At 39.4% G+C, this 26622-nt stretch overlaps 1 protein-coding gene across 2 annotated transcripts; it reads right to left on the minus strand.

Annotated features, from left to right (window-relative positions):
- Window positions 1–742: 742 nt before the first annotated feature.
- On the minus strand, window positions 743–21732 carry LOC127377579 (FERM domain-containing protein 4B). 2 transcript variants are annotated; one of them, XM_051425603.1, is made up of 24 exons: window positions 21543–21732; window positions 13623–13688; window positions 12753–12847; window positions 12527–12619; window positions 12115–12199; window positions 11722–11778; window positions 11602–11624; window positions 10316–10399; window positions 9943–10008; window positions 9579–9636; window positions 9406–9492; window positions 7762–7838; window positions 7438–7576; window positions 7202–7343; window positions 6795–6928; window positions 6491–6607; window positions 5698–5926; window positions 5565–5618; window positions 5302–5449; window positions 4903–5070; window positions 3916–4700; window positions 3166–3304; window positions 2653–2772; window positions 743–1640 (listed from the first exon to the last, which is right to left on the minus strand). In XM_051425603.1, the coding sequence occupies exons 2-23, from the start codon at window positions 13686–13688 to the stop codon at window positions 2655–2657; spliced, it is 2964 nt and encodes a 987-aa protein (XP_051281563.1). In that variant the 5' UTR covers window positions 21543–21732; the 3' UTR covers window positions 743–1640; window positions 2653–2654. The 2 variants fall into 2 exon arrangements, with proteins under 2 accessions (XP_051281563.1, XP_051281564.1); XM_051425604.1 differs by lacking the exon at window positions 2653–2772 and having other exon boundaries at window positions 21543–21731.
- Between the last annotated feature and the right edge of the window lie 4890 nt (window positions 21733–26622).

Consider the following 26622-nt stretch of genomic DNA (forward strand, 5'->3'; position numbering starts at 1 on the left):
TGCTTCAGGCAAAGGGAAGTGTAGGACTGACAGCAGCAGGTGGACCATTTTCACAGGGCTGGTGGGGGGTATGGACACAGAGCTCCTCCGAGTCTCCCAGAGCTCTGTAGAAGCCATAACCTCTGAAGTGCTGCACAACAACAAAAACATGAGCTCAAGCCAGATGAGGTAATTTGTCTTTAGGGAAATTGATACTAACAGTTGAAGAAGAGGCATTTCTTCTGTCTGACTTTTTTTTAGATCAATACTCAAAGCAACGTTTGATACATAGCTAGTGGGAATTTCTTGGCATACTTGCCGGAATAAATGCACAAAAACACTGTACTATCCAAGGTGTTGATACAGATACGGACAGTATCTCAGACTTGATCTTTGACCGATGTTATTTTTATTTTTAAATGCTATAATATGATATGATATAATATACAGATCTGGATACAGAGTCATAAACTTGGATCTTTCCAGATACAGATCCTTTTTGTCCAGTGCCTGAAAATTAACATTTTATTTATATAAAATAAGAAATCAAAAACCTTACAGAAATAGTTTTACATTTTTGGGAAACAAATTTACTTATTCACTCACTTACAAAGTTCAGATATAAATGGGGTGTCTAACACCTCATCTAACTCTCAGCCAGAAATCAAATACCTTTAAGCCTATTTTCCAAAATGTCAGAAACAGAACCTGAACCGGTTGTTTACCAGCCATACAAGCCTCTCAAAGAAAGTGACAACAGCCATTTATGTGTCACACATGTATTTATTCACATCCTTGTTCCCAGTGGAAAATATTTTATGACAACATCTAACAACATATAACTACACACTGACTGTACAAATGTGTGAGAAAACAAACAACAAGACATGAATATGGATTTTACGGCAGTGGTCTTCTGTTAATATAAAAACAAGTTCTTATTTAAAAAAAAAAATCAATATTCTTACATGCATTTTAAAACACATTACGGCACCAAGAAAGACAAATGATTCTATAAACAATATTGACATAATACATTCTGATTCAAAGTTTAAAGAAAGTAAGAAATGGAAATTCATCGAAGACACAGTCTGCTCTAATGAATGGTCAATTCAGTTCTTGTCATGTCACACTGTGAACATGTTCAAGCTTTGTTTTAAATTTGGATGAAATATGTAATTATTATTTTATCATACTTAATGAGATGAAAGTGGTGAAAATCATCTTTATTCTATAACCTACTGTTTTGTATAAGGCAGTAGCTAGTTCTTGTTAAAATACATGGAGTTCAGTAAAAACACATGTTGTCTCTTTTTTCATATTTAAAACACAATAGGGTTTGAATCCAGTGTGGTTGTGCAACACCTTAAAGTTTCTTGACACATTCTCATCTGCCTGTACAATTCATCCAATCCAAGGCACATGGGAAAGTCATTCAAGAGTGTCATCACTGTGTTCAGAGGTTACTTTAACATGAGGACAGCGTACACATAGACTCTGCCAAAACAGATGAACATCTCCCAAGACATGGTTATGGCAGCATGTGTATAGCCTGTGTTTTAACTTCATCCCCTTCATGTGCTGCTGGCCATGGCTTTTGTGCCAATGTTTGGTTTGGTCCTCTTCAGCGGATGCTCATGTAGCTTCCATCCAGGTGAAATCTGTACAGGCAGCGACACAAGAATATGTCAGATTTACTGTAGTTCAGGTCTTTGAGGAAAAGGAACACATGGCTGAACCTTGTGAGAAAACTGAGGAATGGAAATGGAAATGCAACACACCAAAATGTCCACAATACTTTGTGAAGGCATACATGGTTTTGGCTTCATAGAGTGAATGGAAACTTCCTGCTTTTTAGCCACGCTAGTGGTTCAATGTCAGTCGGTCAGTTCATCACTTTGGTCCAGACTAAAATATCTTGCTATAGGATTGATTGCCATGACCTGTGATTCAGAAATGTACTGATCCCTGGAGGATGAAGCTATGGGGATCCCCTGACCTTTCCTTTAATGCCACCATGAGGTTGAATTTGTCTCTTTTTAGTGAAAAGTTTTGACAACATTTGGACAGATTGCCATAAAATTTGGACATTCACTTTCCACTCAGGACGATTGGTTGTAACTTTGGTGATTCTCTGACTTTTCGTCTTGTGCCTAACATTGAAATAATTTATCTAATACTTTGGTTTCTGACCAAATACATGCAAAACTAATTCCCATCATCCTCAGCTGCACTAACATGCTAAGCTAACATGGTGACCATGGTAAAGAGTACATCTGCTAATCATCGCCCTAATTAACATTGTCATTGTGAGCATATTACCACGCGGACATTAGCATTTAGCTCTGCCTAAAAACAGCCTCACAGATCTGATAGCCTGGCTTTAGAGTAGCTGTAGGAGTCTTGTTACTTTCTAATCATGAGATAAACACCTCTCAGATATGTGCTTGCCTTGGTGTAGGTCAGGTGCAAAATCATCAAGATAATGAGTGAAACATTTTCGAGCAAACACAAAAGCGATGCTGTGCCTGAAGAAAAAATCAACAGACCACACTGAAAATGTGGATGATTTGATAAAATAAGCTATACAGGAGTAACACACGAATGAAGAAGGGATGTCAAAATGGAGATGACTGGCAAACACGACACAAAACCCGCTGTGTTTTGTCTCACCCTTAAGTGCTAGAATGGTTGTCTGATGGTTCATCTGTACTAGTGGCCTCAGAGCCAACCACCTCAACTGACTCAGATTTTTTAGGCATTGTGTCAGAAACTTTGTTTTCTGGAGAACATCTGCACACGTGGGCGTTAATCATAAGTCAAGGCAAGAAGGAAGAGAGGCAGGGAGAAAAAGAGAAGATCCTCATGGTTACATTTTTTATGAGCTACATTGTTGCAGGTCATACAAACAGAATACAAGATAAAAGCGCTTTCTTAAAAATGCAGAGAAATACAATGTGGTGTTTTATCTAGAGGCAGAGCAGACAACAGAAGCAAAGGCCTTAAACTGCAACAGGCCTGCATTAAAGGAAACATTGGCAGAGGACAATACTGTATCCTTAAGCATTTTATCTAATATTCCACTAACAATTAAACTGAAAGAACAACCCCCAGCTGTGTGTGACTGACTCACTTCCTCTTGCATCCACAGCTCAGTATAGAGGTTTAGTAAACTGCAGCACTCACCTGTTGTGTGTGGGACTGCGGTTGTACGGAGAAGCAGGAGCTCCAGGGTGTGGGTACTGAGGTGTGTCGGGTGAATCGTACTCTGTCAGGCCGACTGCCAGCTGGTTGCGCCAGTTGCCTGTGCTCTCCACTGAGGACACTGCAAACAAGGCAAAAGCAAAAACACTCAGCTAACGTTGGAGTGTATCTCAGTAGTAATTGTTGTTATTGGAAACACTCTTCTGTCCATCTTAACGTCACTCTTGCAAAACAAACACTCAACCTTCACATTATGTTATAACAGTACTGTTACTGCCACGTCACACTGAAACTTTTCAATTTTATGTTGTAGACCTACAAACGTGACAAACTTGCTGTTTTACTAAAGTAGAAGTACCAGTTTGTGCGTTTTATGTATCATAGTTACATTTAAATAAAATACTTTTAACCCCTTTCCTTAGGGTGCAACTTAATTTCCTGATCCAAACAATAAGTGAAAAGCTCAACTAAAACCAACATAAATAAAATAGTCACTGGGGGGTTAGCAGCTCTTAAAGCTTGATGGAGGAATTCAAAGTGAAGGAGAATTAAATATGGAAACAAAATAGCATATTCACTGATATCTATTAAGTAATAAACAACCTACAGCATGTATATGTAAATATATTTATCCTTAATTTAGAATAAGACCAAAAACTGGTTTTATTAAATTGCATTGTCTTTATTTTCCTTCCTACACAAGTATTACTGATTTGATTTTTAAAACTGCACCTGATGAAAAGGAGGTGGTTCTGCTGGAGTGGCTGAAGGCGGCTGGCATGGTCTGGTAACCCAGGCTGAGCTGAGAGCCACTGTCGAAGTCATATCCAGTCAACATCCCCCTCCCTCCTTCCCTATGACCCTTGCTTCGGTGGTACCAGCCTTTCAGATGCTCCGCCACCAGGGCCTTGTGCATGTTCTTGGCCAGCAGCTCATTTCTCGGCCCCTCTCTGTTCCGCGGCGGCCTCACAGTTGCGTAGGGATTCTGGGAAATACTATCTGCCCGGTCACTGCTGTAATGCCTGAATCTGTCATGTCCATGAAACCCATTTATTTGGTAGGAAGGGTTGACGTTGTAGTGGCCTTCTACTTCATTTTCATACACGTAGGCACCATTAGCGTAAGGCTCCATGTCCGGGCAGGGGTAGCCAGCGACATAGTAGGCACTGGGTGCATAGTGTGCTGAGGTCTCACATGAATAACTACAACCAGAATGGTGCTGGACCAAATTGGGCATACTCCCGGTATTTCCATACACTTCTACTTTCCTGTGGAGACGATGCATGGTTGAGGTTCGGGAGTCTAGTGTACTGTAGTGGGAGTTGGCCGCCCCGCAGTAGTCCAGACTGGACTGGCTGGTGTAGGATGAGCAATCCTCTAACACCTCTGTGCTGTTGCTGCGGTGGGCTGGTGACAAGATAAAGACGGGCTTCTCTGAGTCTGTGTCTTTTCTTAGACGGGGCTGTGACTCCAGACTTCCACTGCGATGCCTGAAGCAATGAGAAGACCCCTCCGACCTGGAGAAGGGACACAACTTTTAAACTGTCTTCTAAAACAACAAAATCAGTGATGGAATAATATTTCTGGATGTATTAGTTAGAATCAAGGTTAGGGTTGAATGTTAGGGGGTCAGAGAGAAGCAGGAATTTGGTTGAAGTGAAGTTATTGTTGAGGAGAAGGAAAGATTGGGTTAGCAATGCAGGGGAGCAGAGATCACACCTGAGCTGGCTGCTGCTGTAGGCATTGCGGGTCATAACCGGGGTGGGAGGCATGCTGCGTGGATCTCTAGGAGGTCTGGGAAGGGTTTTATAGGGACTACTGTGGGTGGAGGAGACCTCTCTTGGATTCTGGTAGTAGTGGGAAGCCTCCTGGCCTTCAAAAGCTAATCTAAAAGGGTGTGGCATTAGGAGAGGATCCAAAAAAAAAAAAGGAATGAGATGTGAGGAAAGGAATGAGGCTGCAAACATGACACGGCACATATTATGGACTCTGCCCAAACATGATATCATTGCTTAATTACAACAGTTCACCTTTTCAGTAAAAGTGTGAAACAAGTTACACATCACACAAAACCTCATGGTAACAATTAGCCTGGGGGCAGGAAATGTGTTCCCCAACCTGCTGTGGTTCTTGCTATGGTGAATTTCTCTAGGAGATCCCTGTCTTTCCACATCATATTCTGCTCCCAGCGATCGCATCGGACTGAGTTGAGGGGAACCTTGCACCGACCGTGACCGTGGCCTCTGACTGACACCATCTGAGTCGTCTGAATACAAACAGTAACAATACTGACAGTTGCTCTTTAACAAGTACTCATAATACTGATTATTACAGCAGGTCAACTGATGATTTTAATGCACCAGAATGTATGTCTGACTCACCATCATCCAGTGGGAGACTAGACAGCGAGCTGCAGTCTGAGCGGACAAGTTCATCTGGAGAGAAAATAACTTTATGTTAACTGTGAATGTATCTAAATGATAATCCGGCAACAAGGATCAACCTGCACCATACCTGCAATGATCACTGAGGCCCGCTGTGTGGGCTTCTTTCCCTTCTTGATTCTGTACTGGTTCATCTCATCCTCTATCTGCTGGAGTTTGTGCATGGCATCTAAACAGTTTCTCCTCCTCTTCTTCTTGACTGTTTTGCACAGTTCTGGCTCATTTGCAAGCTTTTTAGCTGCCTCCACAATCTTTTGCTGCAGGGCGAATCTGCTCTCCAGGTTCCTCAGGAAGGGATCCTGCACAAAAAGACAAGCAGCACATCCCCAGAGAGAACAATTAGAAACAAGACTTCTGCTACACATAGTTTAATCAGATAATAACTATTATAATAATCGATTTTCCCTTTATGTCAACATAAGGTTATTGATGGTATTTTTAAATACGCTTCAGATGCAATACTCCTGTAAATTAGTAGCTGAGTGCACTAACTGTAAACAAACAGGACTAGTGCATTTGTCTGGGACTATTTTCAGCTGTGGGTTTGGTGTGCTAGTAAGTATTTGCAGCATCAGAACAATGTATGTGGGATCAACTCAAAATAAACTACAGTGCCCATGTTCATCTTAATGAAGGAGCATGTCAGGAATGAGATATAGCATGCTTTGCCCACACAGACAATACTTGGTAGTAGGATCAAGTCATTGTTGATTTTTTTTGTGGGATTTGTTCACCCAGCAAAATGTAAATAAAATAACTCAAAAAGTGTAATATATGAACTTAAACATACATGATACAGACAAACAGTGTTACACAGATAAGACATGAACTGCTGCTGCATTTGATTAAAGTTGAATACAGACCTCATTGTAAGGGAAAAGGTCATCTAACTTGAAAGCAGTGCCAACTCGCCGTCTGACGTGTGGCGGTCTTTCACCTGAAGAGAGGGGATACTCTTTTGGCAGCTTGCCAGTGAGCTCCTGAAAGCACAAAACAACAAGACCCTGATGAACTGAACGTAACAGCAGAAACATCAATCTGCCCGCTGCGCAGAAACATGGTTTAATAAAATGCAGCTGACTGAATGTGGCTGTTTAGAAAACAAAGACAAATATGTGCGAAATATAGTACCAGAGTAAAGGAGCGTAATACAAAATTATTTCTCACCGCCTCTCTCAGGCAAATCTTCTTCAGTTCTTTTGTTTTCTTCGCCAAAATATCTTGGATCTCCTGCTCTTTTTTTCTCAGCTCAGACAGTTTCTCTTTCTTCTGTTCTTCACTCATTTCAGAGTCTGCGGAACCTGTGAAAACAATATTCTTACTACTCTAGCTAGCATGGCATACAGTAGCCTTACAACACCCTCTACAAATGACATCCATGTCATGATACTATATGTGATATCGACTCTTCAAAATGTCACCTTTACTTTTTAATTTGCAAACAACTCAGTGTTTATCCTTCACAGCACAAATATGATCATGACATGCTCATGTTTGTTCTACAAATAGACTTAATAGAGACTTGATTCAATGAAACAATAGACTGACAATGAACTGAAATAACTATAACCAACCTGTAGACACCAGGCTCCCATTGCTGGCTGTTATTAAATTATTCTTTAGGCCAGCATCTCCCAGTCTGTTTATTTTTGCTCCTCCGTGCTCTGTGAGATCCATGGCAATTTCCTCTACACTTCTTGCTGTTCCTAATTTAGCCTAAAAGAACAAAGAAGAAAATGCACAACAAAGATTAGTGGATGGAAAAGTATTAAAAGCAATTTAATAGTGACTGATAACTGATAACACTTACTTTGCTTTGCTTTCTGTCCAAGTAGAACTGGTGCTGGCTGATAGCCATGACCCAAATGGTTTTGATCAAAGAATGGCTGGCATACCACGTGTGGATGAGTAGGCCTGTCTGCCCAAAGGTGCGCTTGGTTACTGCTCTCCTGTTGCGAGAAACACACCGCAAAAAAAATTACAGGTTGAGACAGAGTTTTTATCACAATTAAAATAAAAGGTACTGTCATATTAATGATCTCTTTGGAGAGAGTGCTAAGTAACTGTTAGCACAACTAAAATAAAAATCAAACAATCAAACAGTCGGTTTAAGAATTACAAAGAAGAATCTTACCTGTGTGGATCATTAACTTCTACAGCAAATTTCTTCTCCCGGAAGTACAAGTTTTCCAGCTGTTTCCACTGGTAAAGCTGCCGGTAAAAATGAGAATTAACAATTAAGACAATCAGTTTCATGCTCTATAACTCACGACCTGAAAGAGAGATGAAAAGCAGCGTAAAGCCTGGAATAATGGCTTTAAAATGTGTCTATGTGTGCCACAGTCCTGGTGAATATTATTCAAGTTTCTAAAAAACCATCTATAGTATGATGGCCATGAACATCACATAAAGTATTAGGGGGGAAAACGTAGTGCAGGTGTTTAGAGGGGCCTGTCTCAACCACAGTCATTAAAAAAAGCCAGACTGTAACATGAACTGTCATTACAGTCTGGGCCGCCTGGCATGCCAAGTCTGCAATAATGCAGGTGTTAGAGAGCAAAGAGTGCCACATAGGGACATTACACAAAGACTCATCACTGTATACAACACTTTCCATGGCTCATCACGTCTATCCCCATATCACCCAGGTGCTCACTGACAACCGCCAGATATGAACAATCTATTTGGGTCAGTGACTCACTGTGTGTCTGGACAAGATCTGAATGAGACACAATCTTAACAGACAGCACACAGAAAATGATATTGCATGTGGATGCTTTGAGGAGTATTCTGTATCCCAATGCTTCTACTGTACAGGGTTAACATTCAGTAAGAAGTATGGAGACTGGACAGGCAAACATCCACCCAGTTTTATGACAAAAAATATTTTAAGATTTATTGATGAGTTAAAATCAACATACAAAGTAGTATGGCGACCAGACAAAGAAGTATAGTATCAAGTCTTACCAATATAATAGATGTCCAATAGTCCTGTTTCTTAGTTATTAAATCCTCCCAGGCTTTGCTGTCAACACAAACACATACTTTGTTCCCTCTTCTGTCAGCTCCTGACTTGTTTCCTCAGGTATTCTCAGAACATGCTTGATAACGCCCAAATCCAGCCCCTTTTCACTTTGACATCACCAGCTCACTCCCTCTTCTCCCCTCTAAAACACCTCGCTGCACAGCTGGCCGCTTGCACAACTTTGGAACTCAGCAGACAGAGATGGATTGCACCATGTCGAGTGATTGAACAGGACAACAGTGTTGGTAAATGAGCGTGAATTGATTTGAACTTTCCAACTGTTCTGTAACAGCACCCGCACTGCATGTCTGCACCCAGCTACACAGTCGCATACTGGAGTCACAGACTGGACAACATAACTGACAGATCACTCACATGGGTGTTTCTTCTATTAACTCACAAGCTAAAACAACACCACTGGAACAAGAAAAGCGGGTTCAAACTGTAAGGTATAAATGTTTCTCAAGGACTTTTACACAAAACTCACTAGCCTCATTCAGGCACACTGCCAAAGCTCTCTATACTGAGATTTTTCTTCAGTTCTTTCAAGTCTGGCCTCGTCTGCTGCAGCTGAAGCCCAGCGTTTATTGGAGTGAAATAGATGATGCATGAATTAGTGCTGGTGAATCACCACGCTATGTGCAAAAGCAGCAATCCTTACGCATGCCCTGTGCTATCATGTCCACAGTCAGACAAGAAAAGCAGAGCAATAGCGAGAGCCATTTTAGAGACAGAGCTGCAGGAAATGTTTACCTTTCGAGGTTTTAATTTATCCTGCAGGTCATACTGGCCAATGCCCTTATAGCTGATTCCAAGCCACCACGGGATCCCTTGTTTATCCTGTAAAGCAAGAACACAGCTTGATGGTTGACACAGTTTTAGGTGCAGCAGCTGTCATTTCCCATTAATCACAGCAAAAGCCCTACCTTAACTTCAAAATAATGCACACCATATGTGGGCAACGATTCCACCAACGTCAAATACCTGAAAAAAAAAAAAAAAATTATCAAAACCACCAGCTGCTTTTTTAACATGTGCATGCGGTTTACCTTGGAAATGTGAAAAGATAGAACTGGGAATTTGATCTCTCAGTGTGATTCACTGGACTGCAACTGAAGAGGAGTTATTGATTTCTATCAGATGATGAGAAAAGGAGTGCCAGAGAGAGTCGGCAAGAAGGGAGGGCTAATAGAGGTGAGAGGAAGATTAATGAGCCTAAAGCTATATAACATTCATCGTCTAATTACTAAGAGCGAATTGCAGCAAATACACAGTTTTTTCTGTACTTACTGCACAATGGCCTGTCCTCGGGAGACTCCTTTCAGCTGTTTGTAATATTCAATTACTCGATCCTCACTGCAATGTCACATAAAAAAGACACCTTTTTACTAAACAGACGTACATTCTCAGATTAAGCCCTTCTGTATACTATGTGTATGTAGCTCCATAACTGACAAAATGTAGTAAGGTTATCAGAAATATAACTGAATACAAAATAAAACTAAATGTTTAATTTTAGCTTTACATTTTTCCTTGTTTCAAAACATTTTTTATTACATTTCCTTCACTCCCAATCATTTGCTCAGTTCACAAAATTATATTTAAAGTTATATAATTTATTTTATTATTATATAATTCAAATAAGCATTTCCTGTAAGCATACCAGTATGCAAGTGATGGGTGTTCCTTGAGTACTTTGGTGGGAAGAGTTGGAAGTTTCTTCAAGTCAGCTCGAGTGTTTTCATCACTGAAACAATGAAAAAATGTTGTGATGACAATTTTGGAATCTGGAGATATGCAATTATTTATTATTGAGCTTTTTTCTTCAAGTGTTTCTGCATCTTGAGCTTGGCCAGAGGGAAAGGTGCAACAACCACCAGGTCCATAGTCTGCTCCATGAATCCAAGTCCCTCCAACATCCTCACATTTAAAAAAGGTCTATAAAATGACTTAACTGCACTCTTTGACTAAGTTCTACCAGTGGTGGAATGTAACCTAGTACATTTACTCAAGTACTGTCTTTAAGTACAATTTTTAGGTACTTGAGTATTATAGTACACCTCAGTAAATTTATCTGACAGCTGGAGCTACTTGGAAGATTAAAGATTACATATACAAAACATATGATCAGTTTATGAATGGTTAAGAATAACTGTCTGACAGTATATAATGTAGCTATCAGCTCCACCTCGAACAGCCACAACATTAAAATTCTTCTTACACATTCATGCATTAGTAATGTTAATTCAATAATGAAATATGTAAGAGAATACTGAAGCACCCGTTCTGCATGAATACTTTTACTTGTTGATACTGTGAGTACATTTTGCTGATATATAAATAAACTATAAACTGGCATTTCTTTTATTTTCCAACATCTAGATGCTGCTTCAAAGACTTTTCCACACAGCCAGGACTAACATTTTGGTGGGAAAGTACTGAATCCTTTATTTTTTTGCCTTGCAAGTAGTCACTTTTAAATATACTGATTGTAAAAAATGGGGAATTAGTCTATAGCAGTTGTAGTTAGAGCACCAACAGCTAGCGTAATAAAGAATCTACTCGTATGAAAAGATGTCTGTATTCCTAAACCATCACACTTAATCACATGGTCAAAGCCAGGTGGCCACCAGCACCAAGTCCTGCAGTATCCTACACATATAATATCAAAGAGCAGTTCTGTTTAACACAGATAATAGTTTCTCTCTGCAATGTAAAGGTGTCTCTGCTCTGCAATACTTGGCTTCTATCAGCACTATGAGATTCATTAGTTGCCTGGTGCAAGCTTCTCAGCAGTCTGTGGTAAGCCTCACATAACACTGCTATTGATTTTTGTTGTCTGCACTCTGGAGAAACAAGTGACCTATTGAATGTCTTCGCTAAAAGCTCACTATTAACTTGTCCTGCTGCTGTTAAATACTTCTTACCCAGCTGATAATATGCACTTACCTTGTGTAGTCTCCCTTCGCCTCCTAGTGATAGAGAATATATCTTATCAGATTGCATGCTTTAAAAGGATTTTAAATGCAGCAATTAATGTATGTATATGAGACTATTAAAAACACTAACCTGCAAAGCATTTGCAGCTAATTTGAAGACGTTCTCACTTTCCACTTCTATAATCTCCTGGGAGACATAAATGATCAACAAGGAAACAAATCAAGGGGATGCAAACTGCGTTCTAGATCCAAACATAGAATCTTCTCTGTGTTGCCCTACAATAACCTCAACTTATTCTCAAAATGAACCCTTGTGTTTTTTTCTACTTTCTTAGACTGTCTACTTTACATTCCAGCCAACAGAGTGAGAAAACTGTGCCCTGCAGCCACTGTCTGCGGAGCTGAGGTGCTACAAGGGTCCAGAGACACTGAATCATCAGGGAGCTGCTGGGAGAAAAAAATAAACTAGCAGAATCATTTTGCATTGCTTAAAACCCCAGAAAAACAAGAGAGAAATACTTACATTGTAGACAGCAGATTTTGCATTCAGGAAGAATAACTCCACTGTTATGATGTCCTTAAGATGGGTTATGTTTTCTACGTAAAACCTATGAAGGATAAAAGCACATGCATACACAACAGTTTAATGGTTAAACTGAGATAACTTATCACTATGTTATTGCTGATTAAAGGAAATCCTCCACTTTATAGTGTTATGTGTATGCTTCTATAGGCAGTGTGAGGTTTGGGTGAGAGAGTATGATGATGAGTAAAAGCCTGAAAACCACCAGAAAGATGCGAGTTGGAGACATTGATAAATATTCAAGACAATCCAGATAAGAATGTTTAACACAGAACTACCCAGGACATTTTGTTGACAACTGACAGCTATGCTCCACAAAGTAGTGCCCCCCGCTGGAGAAATTAATTATTACCTGACCAGGAAGTTGAGGGCAATGGGCCCAGACTTCTTTGAAAAGTCATGTTCGAGAACTCTGCGGTCCATCTGCAACCATTTACGCTGACCACTGCAAAAGCAAACACACTGAAGCATCAGAAAGCTGTGTTTTGTACAGATGTGCGCGCACACATACACACACATATGGACATCTGTAAATATTCAGAACACTGAAGAAAAAATAAACTTCACATTTTACATACTTGTCATCAAAAAATGCCAGTCCAAAGAATTCCTTCTCTTTGAGGTTGAAGTGGGAGGAAACCAAGTCGAGGAGTTCATACGACAGCAGCTTAGGCTGTGGAAGACGATTCAGATTTAGTTGGAAATACACTGTTATTCTAAATATTAGGTAAGAAAGTGTCACAGATACTCGAGAAAACTATTTTTTTCTGTTCTCTCCCAAGAGAAGTAAGACTGAAGAAACAACTAGAGAGCAGTCAGTCATACTGGATTGGGGATTTAGTGTTGTGCTCAAGGTCACTTAAACAGTGCAGATGTTCGGGGACTTAACCCAGATCATGCTTCTGAAGGGAGGTCTTCCAACTCAGTAAGTTAACCTGCTGTGCCACCCAAGCATATATTTTTAGGGAATGTGATGGAGGAAACATACATCCCTTCCAACCTTTTAATACATTTTGGAATATGTTCCCACTTAAATCATGTCACATACATTTTCTAATTACATTACTGAAACATGTCTGTGGTATTATTTTTAATAACAGATTTATTTTTGCCACTTGGGGGCTGACATATTTTTTTAAGTTGGAGAACATCTTAGAAACAATAGTTGGTTACACATTGGGCAGATACAGAGCAATGTTAGCATTTATTTGAAGTTGTGGATTCTCTCCTTTTAGCTATGGAAAACTGAAACAATGAGCCGAAAGACACTCATTAAAGCTGAGGGGAACTGCAAAGTGAGGTAATAATTCTTTGTGGGTTCATCATTACCAGCAACCCCTTTCACATTAGTCATGTGTCTCATGTCATTAGACACATAGTCATTTGTTCTACTGTAATTATAGAAAAATATTACTTTCACTATCACTTTAAGTTGGGAGCGCTCATACCTGAACCAGCAGCTCCAGCTTCCTGTCATCCAGCAGCTGCACTTGGCACAGTCTGCCCTCAGTCATCTGCAGGGAGAAGAAAAGAGGAAGATCAAGGCTTGTGTCACATTGCAAGATATTCCTCATCACAAGGCACAATGACATCAGGTCTTGTGTTTTGGTAATGGCCTGATACGTCTTGTAACACTAAAATATCTAGGAATTGCAAATTAAAGAGGGTGGGGATAAATTACTCTGAGGACCTAAACTGAAAAATGGCCTTGGTGGTAAATACAGAAGAAAAAAAAACCCACTGACGTTGTTAATGACAGTAAAACCATTGTTTCAAGGATTTGTTGCCATAGCAACCAAAGGAAGGATTTTAAGCTCATTTTGAACCTTTCCCGCTTAACTTTTACTCTTTTAGCTTCTCAACCTTTCTAGCATTTACGTAAAGAAATATCCTGTGGTGGGAGTCAAAGACTTACATTTTATTATTTATTTTTGTTTTACAGATTATGATTTTACTCACAAAATACACGATCATTATATATATATATATATATATATATATATTATATATATTATGATCTACAGATTGGGTTCAGACTTGAATGACTTGAACATCATAGTAATTAAATAATATAATATGAGGTAACATAGCATTACATTTTCAATGTCCTGTATAATGAGTATAAGGAAATTTGCCAATAATAGTAATATTTTGAAAAAAGGACTACTTGTAATGGAGTATTTTACTTGAATACTTCTTCCACCACTACTCATAGCTTCATTGTTGCAAATCTTTCACCTTGTTCAAGAAAAGATCAATGCATCAAGTGCCAACCAGCACGCGACTGTTTATGGCAGCAAACCACAACCTCCTATCAGATTCTGTCTTAACTCTGCATCCATTAAATTCAGCACTCTGGTACTTGTACCCACACGATAAACAGGAAATCATGTTTGCTCGTGCAAGATCATTTTGACCACAATGCCCTTCAAAGAAAGCTGCTCTTCACAGAATCAAGTTGACCTACTAAGAGATACTGAAAGCATTGCACGTTGGATAAATCAGATAGCCAGTAAAAATGACAGATTGAGGTTGACCAGTTTCACAAGAAAACCTGCTCACAAACTGGAAAAAAAAACACATCAGACAGATTCAACTGCTTCCTCATCTGACAGAATGAGGCTGATCACAACTTCACACACTTGGAGTGAACTGAGCAGCTGCTGTACCTGGTAAACCTCTCCGGGGAGAGTGCAGGTGTGGATGCATCCCTGACCAGATCTCATCCTTTAATACGAGTCTCCTCTTGGATCCAGACCATGAAATTGTTAGCTCTGACGGAGTAGCAACAGACGACCGGGATTAACCAGCAGCTTGTTTCAAACAGGTTACTGACTGAGCAGCCAGGCCTTCTTAGCTGTGTGCAGCGACGGCTTATACAGTGTAGCCAGTTTATGCGAAATCAACAGCTGACTGAATGAGGGCAGGCTGGGTCAGACTCCTGACCACACTTTAGGGTTTACTGCCTCTTAATATGAACAATTGGGGTCAGACAACCATACACAAGTGGTCAATAAAGGTGGTAAAGCATGTCTGTCCTGTCTGCTAATACAGTTGAATTTACTGAGACATTTTAGACGGTTCGTGTGTTCTTCTGTGGCTGAATGCATATCAGAATCTTGATATCAGGTTTCTCTTCCTTCCTTTTCCTGTGCATTTTAACTGAGTGATGTTATTTGATAATGGAGGCACGAGCGATTCCCACAAAGGTGACTGAAACAAGTCTAAGAGGCTTTACTTTACACACACTCTACTTCTCATCTATTCCTTTCTCACATTGCACTAATAAATGATTAAACAAATTCCCCCGTTTCCTGAATGGGCTGGACATATCCTGTCACTCCTTTAAATTACACCATCTGTATTGCTTTAACGAGCACTTTGTCAATTACAACCTCTGAATGATGTGTCTTTCCTATCACCACAGCCATAAATTCTCTTTCGTGATCTAAATTAAAAGTGCAAATTCAATAAATCCAAGTAATTCGGTGTGTGGCTTCTAGTGACAGTCACCAGGAGTATTATTACATTGATTTGAGCTTGATTTAGTTATGACTGCATCATGGTGGGGTCACACAATTTGTCTGTGTAATAAGCATGACAGTACTCCAAGCTGGAATGTAAAGTAATGGAAGCGGCCACTAGATGGTGCAGGGATTAATATTTTAAGTGGAGAAGAAGTTCATAGAGAAAATGGCCTCTTAAACAAGCATCTACCACTGAGGAATTTTCATAAGCAGTTATTAGCTTAGCAGACGAGAGTCAAATTCAGCTGGGATGGCTCGTGCTTATGCAATATAGATGAAGTGAGTGGGAGGAGGAGCCATGATTTTTAGGAATCTACACCATTAATCATCTGAGGGCTATAATCACTACAAGAACTGCTATTTATATCTGAGAGAGCAACCCAGCAACCCTGACTAACCCGGCAGTTTCTCTGTCACAACACAGAAGACACTCTTTTTCAAAAACACAATAATAGAGATACACAATAATTACCAATCCACACTAACAACTAGGGCTGCAACTTATGATTAGGTTTTAAAATATAGTCAAAAATGTTCAACACAACATGCTTGGAACCCAACTTGACAGCTACAAATAGCTTGTTTTGTCAGTCCAAATGTCAAAACCCAAAGATATATAGTTTACGCTCACATAGGACAAAGAAAATCTGTCAAACCTCACGTTGGAGAAGCTGGAATTAGCAAATATTTGGTGTTTTTGCTTGAAAAGTGACAATGAATTGATTTTTTTGTTGATTGATTAATCAGCAAAACATTGAAGCTCTACAAAAAACTGCAAATAATTTAAATTTTAACTTGTCATCTTATGATTTACTTTTCACCAAATCAACCAACCACAAACTACTCATCCTCAATAAATGGCCGTCCTTGGATCCTGTGGGGTTAAGACAAGCACTGAACCTTTATGTAAAAAAGACACGGAGGGAAAAGATGAAAGAACTGTCAGTCTTTGTGTTTGTCTCTCCAGAGACTGGACAGGCGCTGGTTGAGTATTGCGCCGCAGGGTGCAAGTTTGGCTCTAGTCTGGAGCCTGAGGTTGGCATATAGACAGCTTGTTATAGTGTGCTACAGTGAAATATCCCATTGGAGACTTGGAGGCGGTACTCATGTGGCCTCCTTCACAAAGAAACAAAGAATGTTGATTTCAATAAGACTGGTAAGATGTAATCCTTTTCACATTGAGCAGATGTTGTAAACCAAAAATTAACACTTTTATAATTTTAACAGAGAAGAATAACGCCAAGCTTCAAAGTTGTACAAGACGCTACTGTAACAGGAGAGAATTTCTCTGTCTCCTGAGTAAACTAGCTGTCAGTGTTTAATACGTTACGGTTAAATGTCATGTCCAGACTGCAGCCCGTCTTATCTCAGTTTCCCGTTTTCATGCATTATTTATGAAGGCTGGTATCACACGCAAGTCAGTGTCTGCTCTCTGTGCTTACATGTTCTTTTACAGACACCCACTGCAATCAGCCAAAGCCTGAAATTATCATAGTTTGCACATTCCCACGCTATTTTAGTTTATATGTGAGAAAACCTGTGCAAATTAATATGACAAAATTTTAAACTCAACAATTAAGTGTCTACTGACTGGATTCGCACCAGAAGACAAAAAAAAAATCCAAATAAAACTTTCCTGTAAGTTCAAGTGAAGACAAATAGACTCCCTAACAGGATGTGACATCCAATACACTGGTTGTAAAGGGAAACACGCTAAGTTCTGTGTTTTGAGAACATGAGATTTCACAGTTCCTCTGTCATGTTATGACAATGTACAGTGTGAGAAAATGGCTTTCTGTAGCTGTGGCTGACCCCCATTGCATGATTAATGACTTCACTCCATGGATTCAAATATGGTATTTTATAGTGTGAAATAACTGATATCATCATTTGATTTTTGGTGTTACATAATGACAAGAAAGTCTTAGCTCTCCTAAATAAATCCCACTGATAAGATGCTTAATTAGTAGGCCTACGTGTGTTGGCAGTGCCAAAATAAAAATAAAACACAAAAGGCAAAACTACACAACAGCAACCAGCCCTGGTTACAGAGGCTGTGGGCTGAAGGATACAGCACAGGATTATCTCAAACCTCATCAGATATCTCATCATGACTCATGTTGTCAGCGGTCAAAAGGTATCTGTCTAGTATCATCTCCCAAAGAGAACCAGTCTGGCTGTTTGTGATATCCGGGAAAATTCGCGAACACAATGAGACTCAGGATATTAAGGAAAAATTAGAACCTAGAAGAAATATTAATTTTGTTTTTTTTATAAGGCAGTACCTCAAGGGCAGGCTGCATCACAGAGGAGTGATTCATGTGAATGATGTCATCATGCAGTACAAGTTCCTATTCCCAACACGAAAAGGACATCTACAGAGGCAGCAGGACATTGTGATATATTTTCTCATGACTGTCCTACAACTGCAAGTGGCAGCAGGGACAGTAGTGGTCAAATCAGTCTCTGTAGGATTGTAATGCTAGCAGTGCAAAAGCAAAATAAGTACACATATCCAAGTGAGCCATAGTGATATTTGTTATTACTTAAAGGACCAGTGTGTAGGATTTACTGGCATCTAGCGGCGTAGTTGCATATCGCAGCTCCCTCGCTTCACCCACCCCTTCCAAGCACAAAGGAGAAACTACAGTGGCTGCAGGAAAATGTAATGTCTCCATCACGTTCATGTTCATCATGTTTTCTCCAGAGCTGTGTAGTAAACTCACAGAGTGTCAGTTGCTGTCGTCAGAACTGACCTTGAGTGATTGTGGCTGTGTTAAAATGAAGAAAATCTACATGTTCAAAAAAAGAGACAGTGTTTGCATATTCCTATATGATAGTCAAAAATATTCACTTAAACACTGCTCAGTGTCTGTGTCTCCCAGCCTACCTGTAATAGTATTTGCAGAGAAATTCAAAATGTTCATTTGACCCAGATAAAATGCTATTTTTAAGTCTAAATAACAACTTCTCTTGTTAGCAGGTGGAATGTTTAAGAAGCTCACCACCTTAGTTTAGCATGTAAGCATTCCAATATTTGCTGCTAACGTTTGAACTGAACACAAGTAAAGTATAGCTGAGGCTGATGGGAATGTTGTTTCGGACAAATAGACATTTTGATCAGATGATAGAGATAAAGCCTAAGTTAGTACTGTTCATCCGGGACTATGTATGCGATCCACCCAACAGTCTAATAGTGAAGGAAGCTAAATATTTAAACAACTTTCGGGCCCCTAGTGTTCATTTAAACCCGACAATGCAAAAGTGCCAAATACAATACTGATGACTTTGCAACTGCTAGACTCTTACTAGTAGTGGGGCTTCGACTGTAAAGTTTGTCCTGATATTGGCCCTGGAAGAGAGGCATTACCTTGCATGACATTTATATTTTGGCAGATCTGTTTGTCCAAAGCCACTTACATTAAGTGCATTCAAACTCTACAGGAACAAGAGCTAGATATCATCAGAGGAGGCCATGGCAGCTACTAGAAGCAAATGGTTTTTTATCCATCGGTTATTCTGTGCACAGCCTACACTTGGGTCTGACAGAGGTGCTGAAACACTCATTAACTTTCTAAAATGAGTTCAATGGGTTCTTCATCTGGAGAACAAGACTGAGCTCTTTCAATACATTTCACACTCTTTACAGTTTGATATTTTGTCTGTAAGTAAATAAATATAAAGTAATTAAGTATACATTTTGACATCAGCATGGTACAAATAAGTGTGAATCATGACTGAATATTTACACTGCATTTCAAGGCAGTCTACACAGTCTATCCAAAATGATCTAACATTTAGACGTTTGTGTTTCTCTATGTATTCCTGGATCTAAGATACACTTGTTTTTTTTTTTTGGATAGGATTGGATAAAGACTAAAATAAATTTGAAAGACTCTTTTATTGGTGGACTGAGTTCTTGCAGATCAAAACAGTCGAGTTACTGAATTAAAAACCTTTAAAGAACACACCAGGACTTATTCAAAATAACTACTACTAATCTGCCAGCACTGAGCTCTTGCAATTATTGAGAGCTTTGCCACCAGTTGCCCTCATTTCTGTGGGTTTCACAGCTGTCCCCACTGGCATTCCTGATATCACAAACTGCAGAGTTTCATTACAGAAAACTGCAGTGACTTTCTGCAGAGCTCAGGGACGATGCACTGAGGCACGAACGTGAATGGGTGGAGAAAATGGAACATGACCAAATTACATGATCTGGACCGAGAACCAGAGTGTCTGCAGCCCAGTGAAAATAATCACATCAGAGCAATATACATGAGTGTAATCACATTATATTTATTGTCTTTACCTGAACTGACAGCATGTGCCAAGGATCAGCTGATAAGTTGAAAGTGGATTTGCTAATCAATCAGTTTTGATTTTTAGGACTGCAAGTGAGAGAGACTAAGTTCTAAGTCCTCACCTGCCAACCTGTTTCGCTTCAGTGATGCTTCTCAGCTTTCACCTTATTATATATATATCAGATTTATTCCCTCTGTGGTAAGTGTATGAATACAAGATTACTTGCCTGTCCAAAAATAGATCTCTCCCTCTGTCTTTAGCACATTTTCTTTCTTGGGAGGCTTTGATTCCTAAATGGAAGTTTGCCAGCTGAGTGCTGAGACATTTCTCAGCAGCATCAAACAGAGAGAGGAGCATCTCAAACTGACAATCAAGTGATCATGGTAACATATATTTAAAAGTGTACTGAGTTTTAACTGAGCCTGGTTAACGTATTGAAGGAGTTAACTGACTTTAGTGACCTGACGCCCTTTAAAAGAGTCAGAAATGCCCTCACAAACTTGACTGGTGTGATAAATGGCACAGGACATCCTCTCCAACAAAAAGGAAGAGCGACAAAGTTTCACGCTGGACACGTGTGTCATACAGACATCACAACAACAATTCCTGTTTACATGCTTTAAATACACTGAGACATGCGTCTCTTCCTTCAACTGTAAGATAACATCAGCAGGTCACTGTCAACCATTGCAGGGTTCATCCTTGTTTTTTACCAGTGTGGTAAAAAATAGACATCCAGAACCTGAAAGAACAATACAATAAAATGAAGAAACAAATCACGAGGTAACAAGGAAGATACCTTGGCCTACCTGCACCAAAACTATAACAACTAAGCTACTACTGTCCTCGTAAAACTAAAAATACTATATAAGAGTCACTCTGGGCCACCAATTATCACCATAGTCAAAAAACACACACACTTCAAAATAGAAAATTCTAATTATGCACAAAAAAACATAAAAATGTCCAATAATAAAGCACTGCTTTGGATAGGGATGCTTCACAGTGCTGCAAATGGGTAAAATGATGATTCATCCAGCGTTTTTTAACATTCACCAAGTCACACTATACCTGAATCAATTATACAGCCTGTATCTTCATAATAGATTCAACCAGTCCAGTCAAATAGCTTATAAACTACTTTTTTGACTTAAGCACACATCTAATAGTGCCACCTCATATCCACTACTATCACAGTATTGTCTCCTATAATGAGACTAGCCCATCTCAGGGCCAGTTTCCACTGTGCAGGGAGAACAATGAATGTGCTACTGTGGGCTACTGTACTGTACATGGGTGGTTTCCACCTGAACCCCCATGACTATACAGATGTGTCAAATAAAACCACACTCCTCCTTGTTTTACTGAGGAAACACGGCAGCCGCTGCGGAGAGCCAAACCCATGCTGTTGTAATTTTCATTGATGCCCTCTCCCCGGATCACATGCGTCCATGACTCGGTCTACTTTTGTCTCCTCACATAGCTCACTGAGGCAGGGTTGAGTCTGCTCCATCACATCATATATCACAGCCTTACCTTTGCACTCCTTATATCCCGCTTAGCTATCGATGAGGAAAAGCCTATCCTGCATATTGATCATCCCCCAGTTCAGCTTTCTCCCCGGCTGCTTTTGCCAGGGAGGGGAGCCACCGTGCAGCCGCTGTCCGTGTTCATCCTCCGGTACTACTGTAGCGCACACACTCGCCTCGTATTGAGCCACACTCACCACGCCTTCACCCGCCGGCTATTATGTGAACATCCCCTCCCTTCCTCCCTCGCTCCCTCCCTCCTTCCCTCTCATCATCCAGCAGCTGCCGGCCGGCCTGGTTCACACTGAATCCCCATAATAATGAAGTGTTATAGCCGGAAGGCTGTGTGCTTCATCCCTCGCTTTCCTTTAAAATGCCTATGAGGTTATGTTTAATTTGATTATTTTATTTTTAAAATATTTGTCAGCCCTTAAAGCAAAATATTTGCTCCCTGCTTATCCTGATCAACAGTGACCTTATCACACAAGGCGGTTTTTTTTTCTCTCTATTATCTCCAATATCTTACAATATTCAATTATGGGCCCATTATGTCTGTTATACTCCACATTTCATTTATGGAAGCCTTATTCTATCATATAACATCCGTTTATCGTTTATTTGGATTTCCATTAGTGGTTACCATGACAACAACTACCCTTCCTGGGGTCCATGTTAAAAATATAATGTGTAATTAACAAACATTTTACAATATCACAATTACACTCCACCAGAATTACAATAAAACTAAACATTATGACAGACAAATACAAAACCTGACACTTAAAGAAAATATAATCAATCAGGTTATTTAGATTTAGTGTAGCAATAAAATACGTATACATACAGGTACCCAACCTGTACTGTTAGTACAAGAAAGAAGAAAAAGGTCAGGTAATAAGGGGTTAAAAACTTAAGAGGGGCATAGAAATAAATTACGCTATAAGTGCTTCATAAATTACTAAGTGACTATTTATTCATTAGAGGGTATAGTTATGTTTCTGCTGGGTGACAGTAATGACTGGGAATTTGCATGTAAAGTTGTAGTTTTAAAGGTTATTTTTATGTTTGTAAAAAGATTATTTAATACTGGACTGTAAAATAAAGTGGTCCTTTGTCCAGCCCCTGTTAATCCGTTGTCCCCTGTACTTTTCCACAGGGAGTATTTCCTCGGTACCGTGTGTACAAAAAAATTAACTTGCAGGCTATAATTATAACTCTCAATTAATTTGCACATCCAAAGAAAGTTAAGAAATATTTGATAAGGTAGCATAGCATGACTTCTCCTCACCTGCCTTGTTAAATAACTGTGGGAATAACATACGTCATGTTTTGCTGTATCCCTGTAGTATTTTAACACCTTTCTTGTAAATATTGTGACATTGCTGCCTTTTAGCTTAAGTATGACTTTAATGTGGGTTCCTGACAATCCAGTTAACAGGTTTTCTTTTGTATGCTTTAGCCTGCTTGGATGCACTGTATTTGCACAAAGGATTCTTTTCCCTAAGTACATTGACGTGTGGCAATAAACAGGATCTGAGGGATGAAAAACGTGAGCTGCTGAGGGGGATGTCTTCAGTATGTGAGACAAGAGACAAAACACAGGAAATGGTAACTGTCAACAGTTCAGACATCTTTGGTGTTATCACAGTTTGTATGACCATCAAGAGCAGCTGCAAGAAATGACAAATCATTGCTGAAAACCGACACTGACAAATTAAATTATTATTACTATGTATGTCATGTCTTGTTTTCAGAATATTTAATGCCTGAAAACCAACCCAAAAAACTTTGCAGCTTAACCCTTCAGTTGACCTACATTGAAATGTGGGTCAAAGTCAACATTCAGCACTATTTACAAGAGAAAGTTTACATGTTGCTCAAAAGCACAACCAGATTCAGTCGCCTGTTTTCAGACGTCCCCCTTGGCTTTGTGTTGAGCAGAATATATACGCTGAGCAAACTCAAAGACCAGTTTAGTGGCTGTTATTAAGCTACCAAGCCAACTAATACGTTTATGTCACTTTACACATCAGTTAACAGCTTTGACATGTGCAATACAAAAGACACGATACTACTGAACCAGTTTATTGGTGTGCGTTTCACATGTGATATTCATTTCTGCTGAGGAGTGACGATACCCCTGAAATATTCATTAATGTCTTTACTCTAACTCAGCTGGTAGTTTTCCAAAGAGACAGGCACAGTGTCCCTTTTAAAAGCTCCAACAACATTTAATTCTGTTTAAGATATTGAGATAGATATCATGGAAAACACTGACAGTTACAATAAGAACAGCTGATAAATTGAGGAAGTGTATTGTTACTGCTGTATGTCCTCACAGTCTACAGTAAATGCTGTCGCCTGTCAGCAGAATGAGGCTTCCCCACCCCCTTGCTCTTGGATGTCTGACATCAGACATGAATAAGTATCTCATTAAGATCCCCCAAAACCATCTGTCCAGTCAGTCTCCTCCTTACAGGAAGATGCTTTCATAAACAAAAGAGTAGAATTCCCCCATTACCCTCGTTACCCTCATTAGGAATTTAATTCTATCATCAATGGCAAGCTGTACTTTTAATACATTCAGGGAACTGGGGTACGTCTAAGACAGTGCTATTTTTTGTAATAACTCTTACCAGAACAGTGTAAACATTTTTTTCATTTTGCAAGTCAGCAAGAACAAAGTTGGTTGCTGTTCATCATTCAAGTTTGTACACAACTAACAGATCCACAGTTGTTACAGAAGAAAATGAATACACAGAATGTACTCTCCAAATCCTCATCAGTCTTTTTGTGCACTAAAAAATGCATCTACTTCATAACTACTGCATGTAAGATGTGTATATATGCATAATTTATTGTCTGTGCAATTAACTTTCTGCCTCCATTTAAGCATAGTCAAATGTTGCTTGGCAGAAGGTTTATGCAAATCCACCCACACCACCAGTAACAACAACAGAAGCTGAAAGAGCTGAGAAACAACATGAACTAAAAATCTGTGGTCCCATACAGAAATTCTTTAAGTCAGAGTGCTGCAAATGTTGTGTTCATAGATTCTGATAACATTTTGAACAGTAAATGGAAAAAATGATCTCATGTATGCGATCAGAAAGTTTTGGAAACATGAGCAAGTCTCCTAACACAGTGTGACACACGGAATAAAAAAAATCCCCTTTGCACTTCACATTTTGAAATAGCAACAAAGAGAGGACTCTTCATTGGGCAACAATAGCCACCTGAATTGTTTAAATTATTCTGAATTGTAGCATTTAAGCACATTCTTGTTTTAACATTCTCTAACTATCTATTTTAACTTACAGGGATATAATTAAATGTGTATTATAAATCAGGAGATATTAAACTCACAGACCATATGGTATCTCACTATCCTCAAGAAAAACACACTTGAAACTTTGCAGTATACTTACTCCAAATAGCATGGCCCAGTTTATTTTTCTATTATGGTAATTAGTATGTTGGCCACTGGGTCTGCTTCTTGACTGTTTTTCAGTTTTCTTCTCAAGACAAACGGATCAGTGGATATGGATCATTAATGTCATGGAACAACCGGACACCTTTGGCTCATATTTCAGGATCTTGTTTTGACTCCAGCGTACAGGACGTGCTCTGTGGCAAACGGCTGCAAGTCACTGATGATTGGCTGATGGCTGTCTACCATGAAAGACTTGTGGGTGAAAACAAAAAAGGTAAATAGGACTGTCTCTTCACACCTGAGCAGTTTCTGAAGGTTTGGGTTCAGAACATTTCTATTGTTGGCCTACAGTTCAGTTGATGCTCTGTGTTAGGCAGCGATATTTAAACTGGCTGTAACTGCCTATTAAATAAAACACTGTGTAAACAATAATATATTAGCCTTTGTAATAAAGACCATGTGTGTTATCTCATGGCACATGGCCAGTATGTTGCTGGACATTTGCTTTCAGTCTGCACTGAGTGTGCTACAGCCTGCATGCACATGTTGTAATGATGGGGGGGGGAGAGGGGAGTGATAATCATTTATCACATATGTAACCTGTTGAATTTTTAGGGTTTGAGAAAGCCATCATCGTAGGTTTTGGCTGTCACAGGTACATGTTTAAGTCAGTAGACCCCCATTCAGAATATGTCTGTAGGGCAGGTTTTCATTCTGGTTTACATAGGAAGGTCATACAGGTCAATGCAGTGCTCACACAATACTGGGTTAACATTACTTCAGTACTCATGGGAGCAAAACCACTGGGTCACTAATCAAACCCAAGACAATGGGTTGTCTTGATCCAGTGTTAGTGTTATTTTTCTAGATTACTGCTGTTTTATTAACCCAGTCTACAATATGGTTATTTTGACCCATTATTAGACACAACAAGCATGTTTTACCTTAAAACTGTCACAAATGTATTATTAGTATTACTAAAACCAGTGCACATGACATTCAAAACTGCAAAGGACATAACATGTAAATAGTGACAATAGGGACATGTGAGATTAAAAGGAGAAGCATTTTAATTTGGCTAAATGACCCAACATTAATAAAGAAAGCAACAATAACACTGGGTTCAAACAAACCACTGTCTTGATTTTGAAAGCTGACCCAGTGGTTTTCTACCCATGGGAATTAAATTTAGCGGAGTATGTCATCTGTGCGATATTGACTCAGTGATTTTGGTGTGTATCCAAATCTATTTCTCATCAGGATGATATTCCTTGTAGGTTTCAACCGAATCATGTTTCAAAGGCAGAACAATTCAAACTGAAGTATCAAATATTTATATTCTATACTCACTTGAGGAATTACAAAGGGCATTGTAGTCTACAAACTCTGGGGGCCTCCCTCAGCTGGAGGCCCTGGGTAATCAGTGCCGCTATTCACCCCAAAACAACACCCAGAATAATATGTGTTGTCTAGTCTATTGTGTGTCTGGCTCTGTCCTCTTTGACTGATTTTGAAACCCCTGCAGGTCCTGCATCACGTCTCCTCTTCTGACTGTAACTGAGTTTGCTTTTTTTTATATATCCCTGTGTTGAATAAAATGCCTTGCACAAATACTGGAAGAATTCTGATTATCTTTCTAGTGATGTCTGTCTTC

Source organism: Dicentrarchus labrax, unplaced genomic scaffold, assembly GCF_905237075.1.
Source record: "Dicentrarchus labrax unplaced genomic scaffold, dlabrax2021, whole genome shotgun sequence".
In the NCBI taxonomy this organism is placed as follows: Eukaryota; Metazoa; Chordata; class Actinopteri; family Moronidae; genus Dicentrarchus; species Dicentrarchus labrax.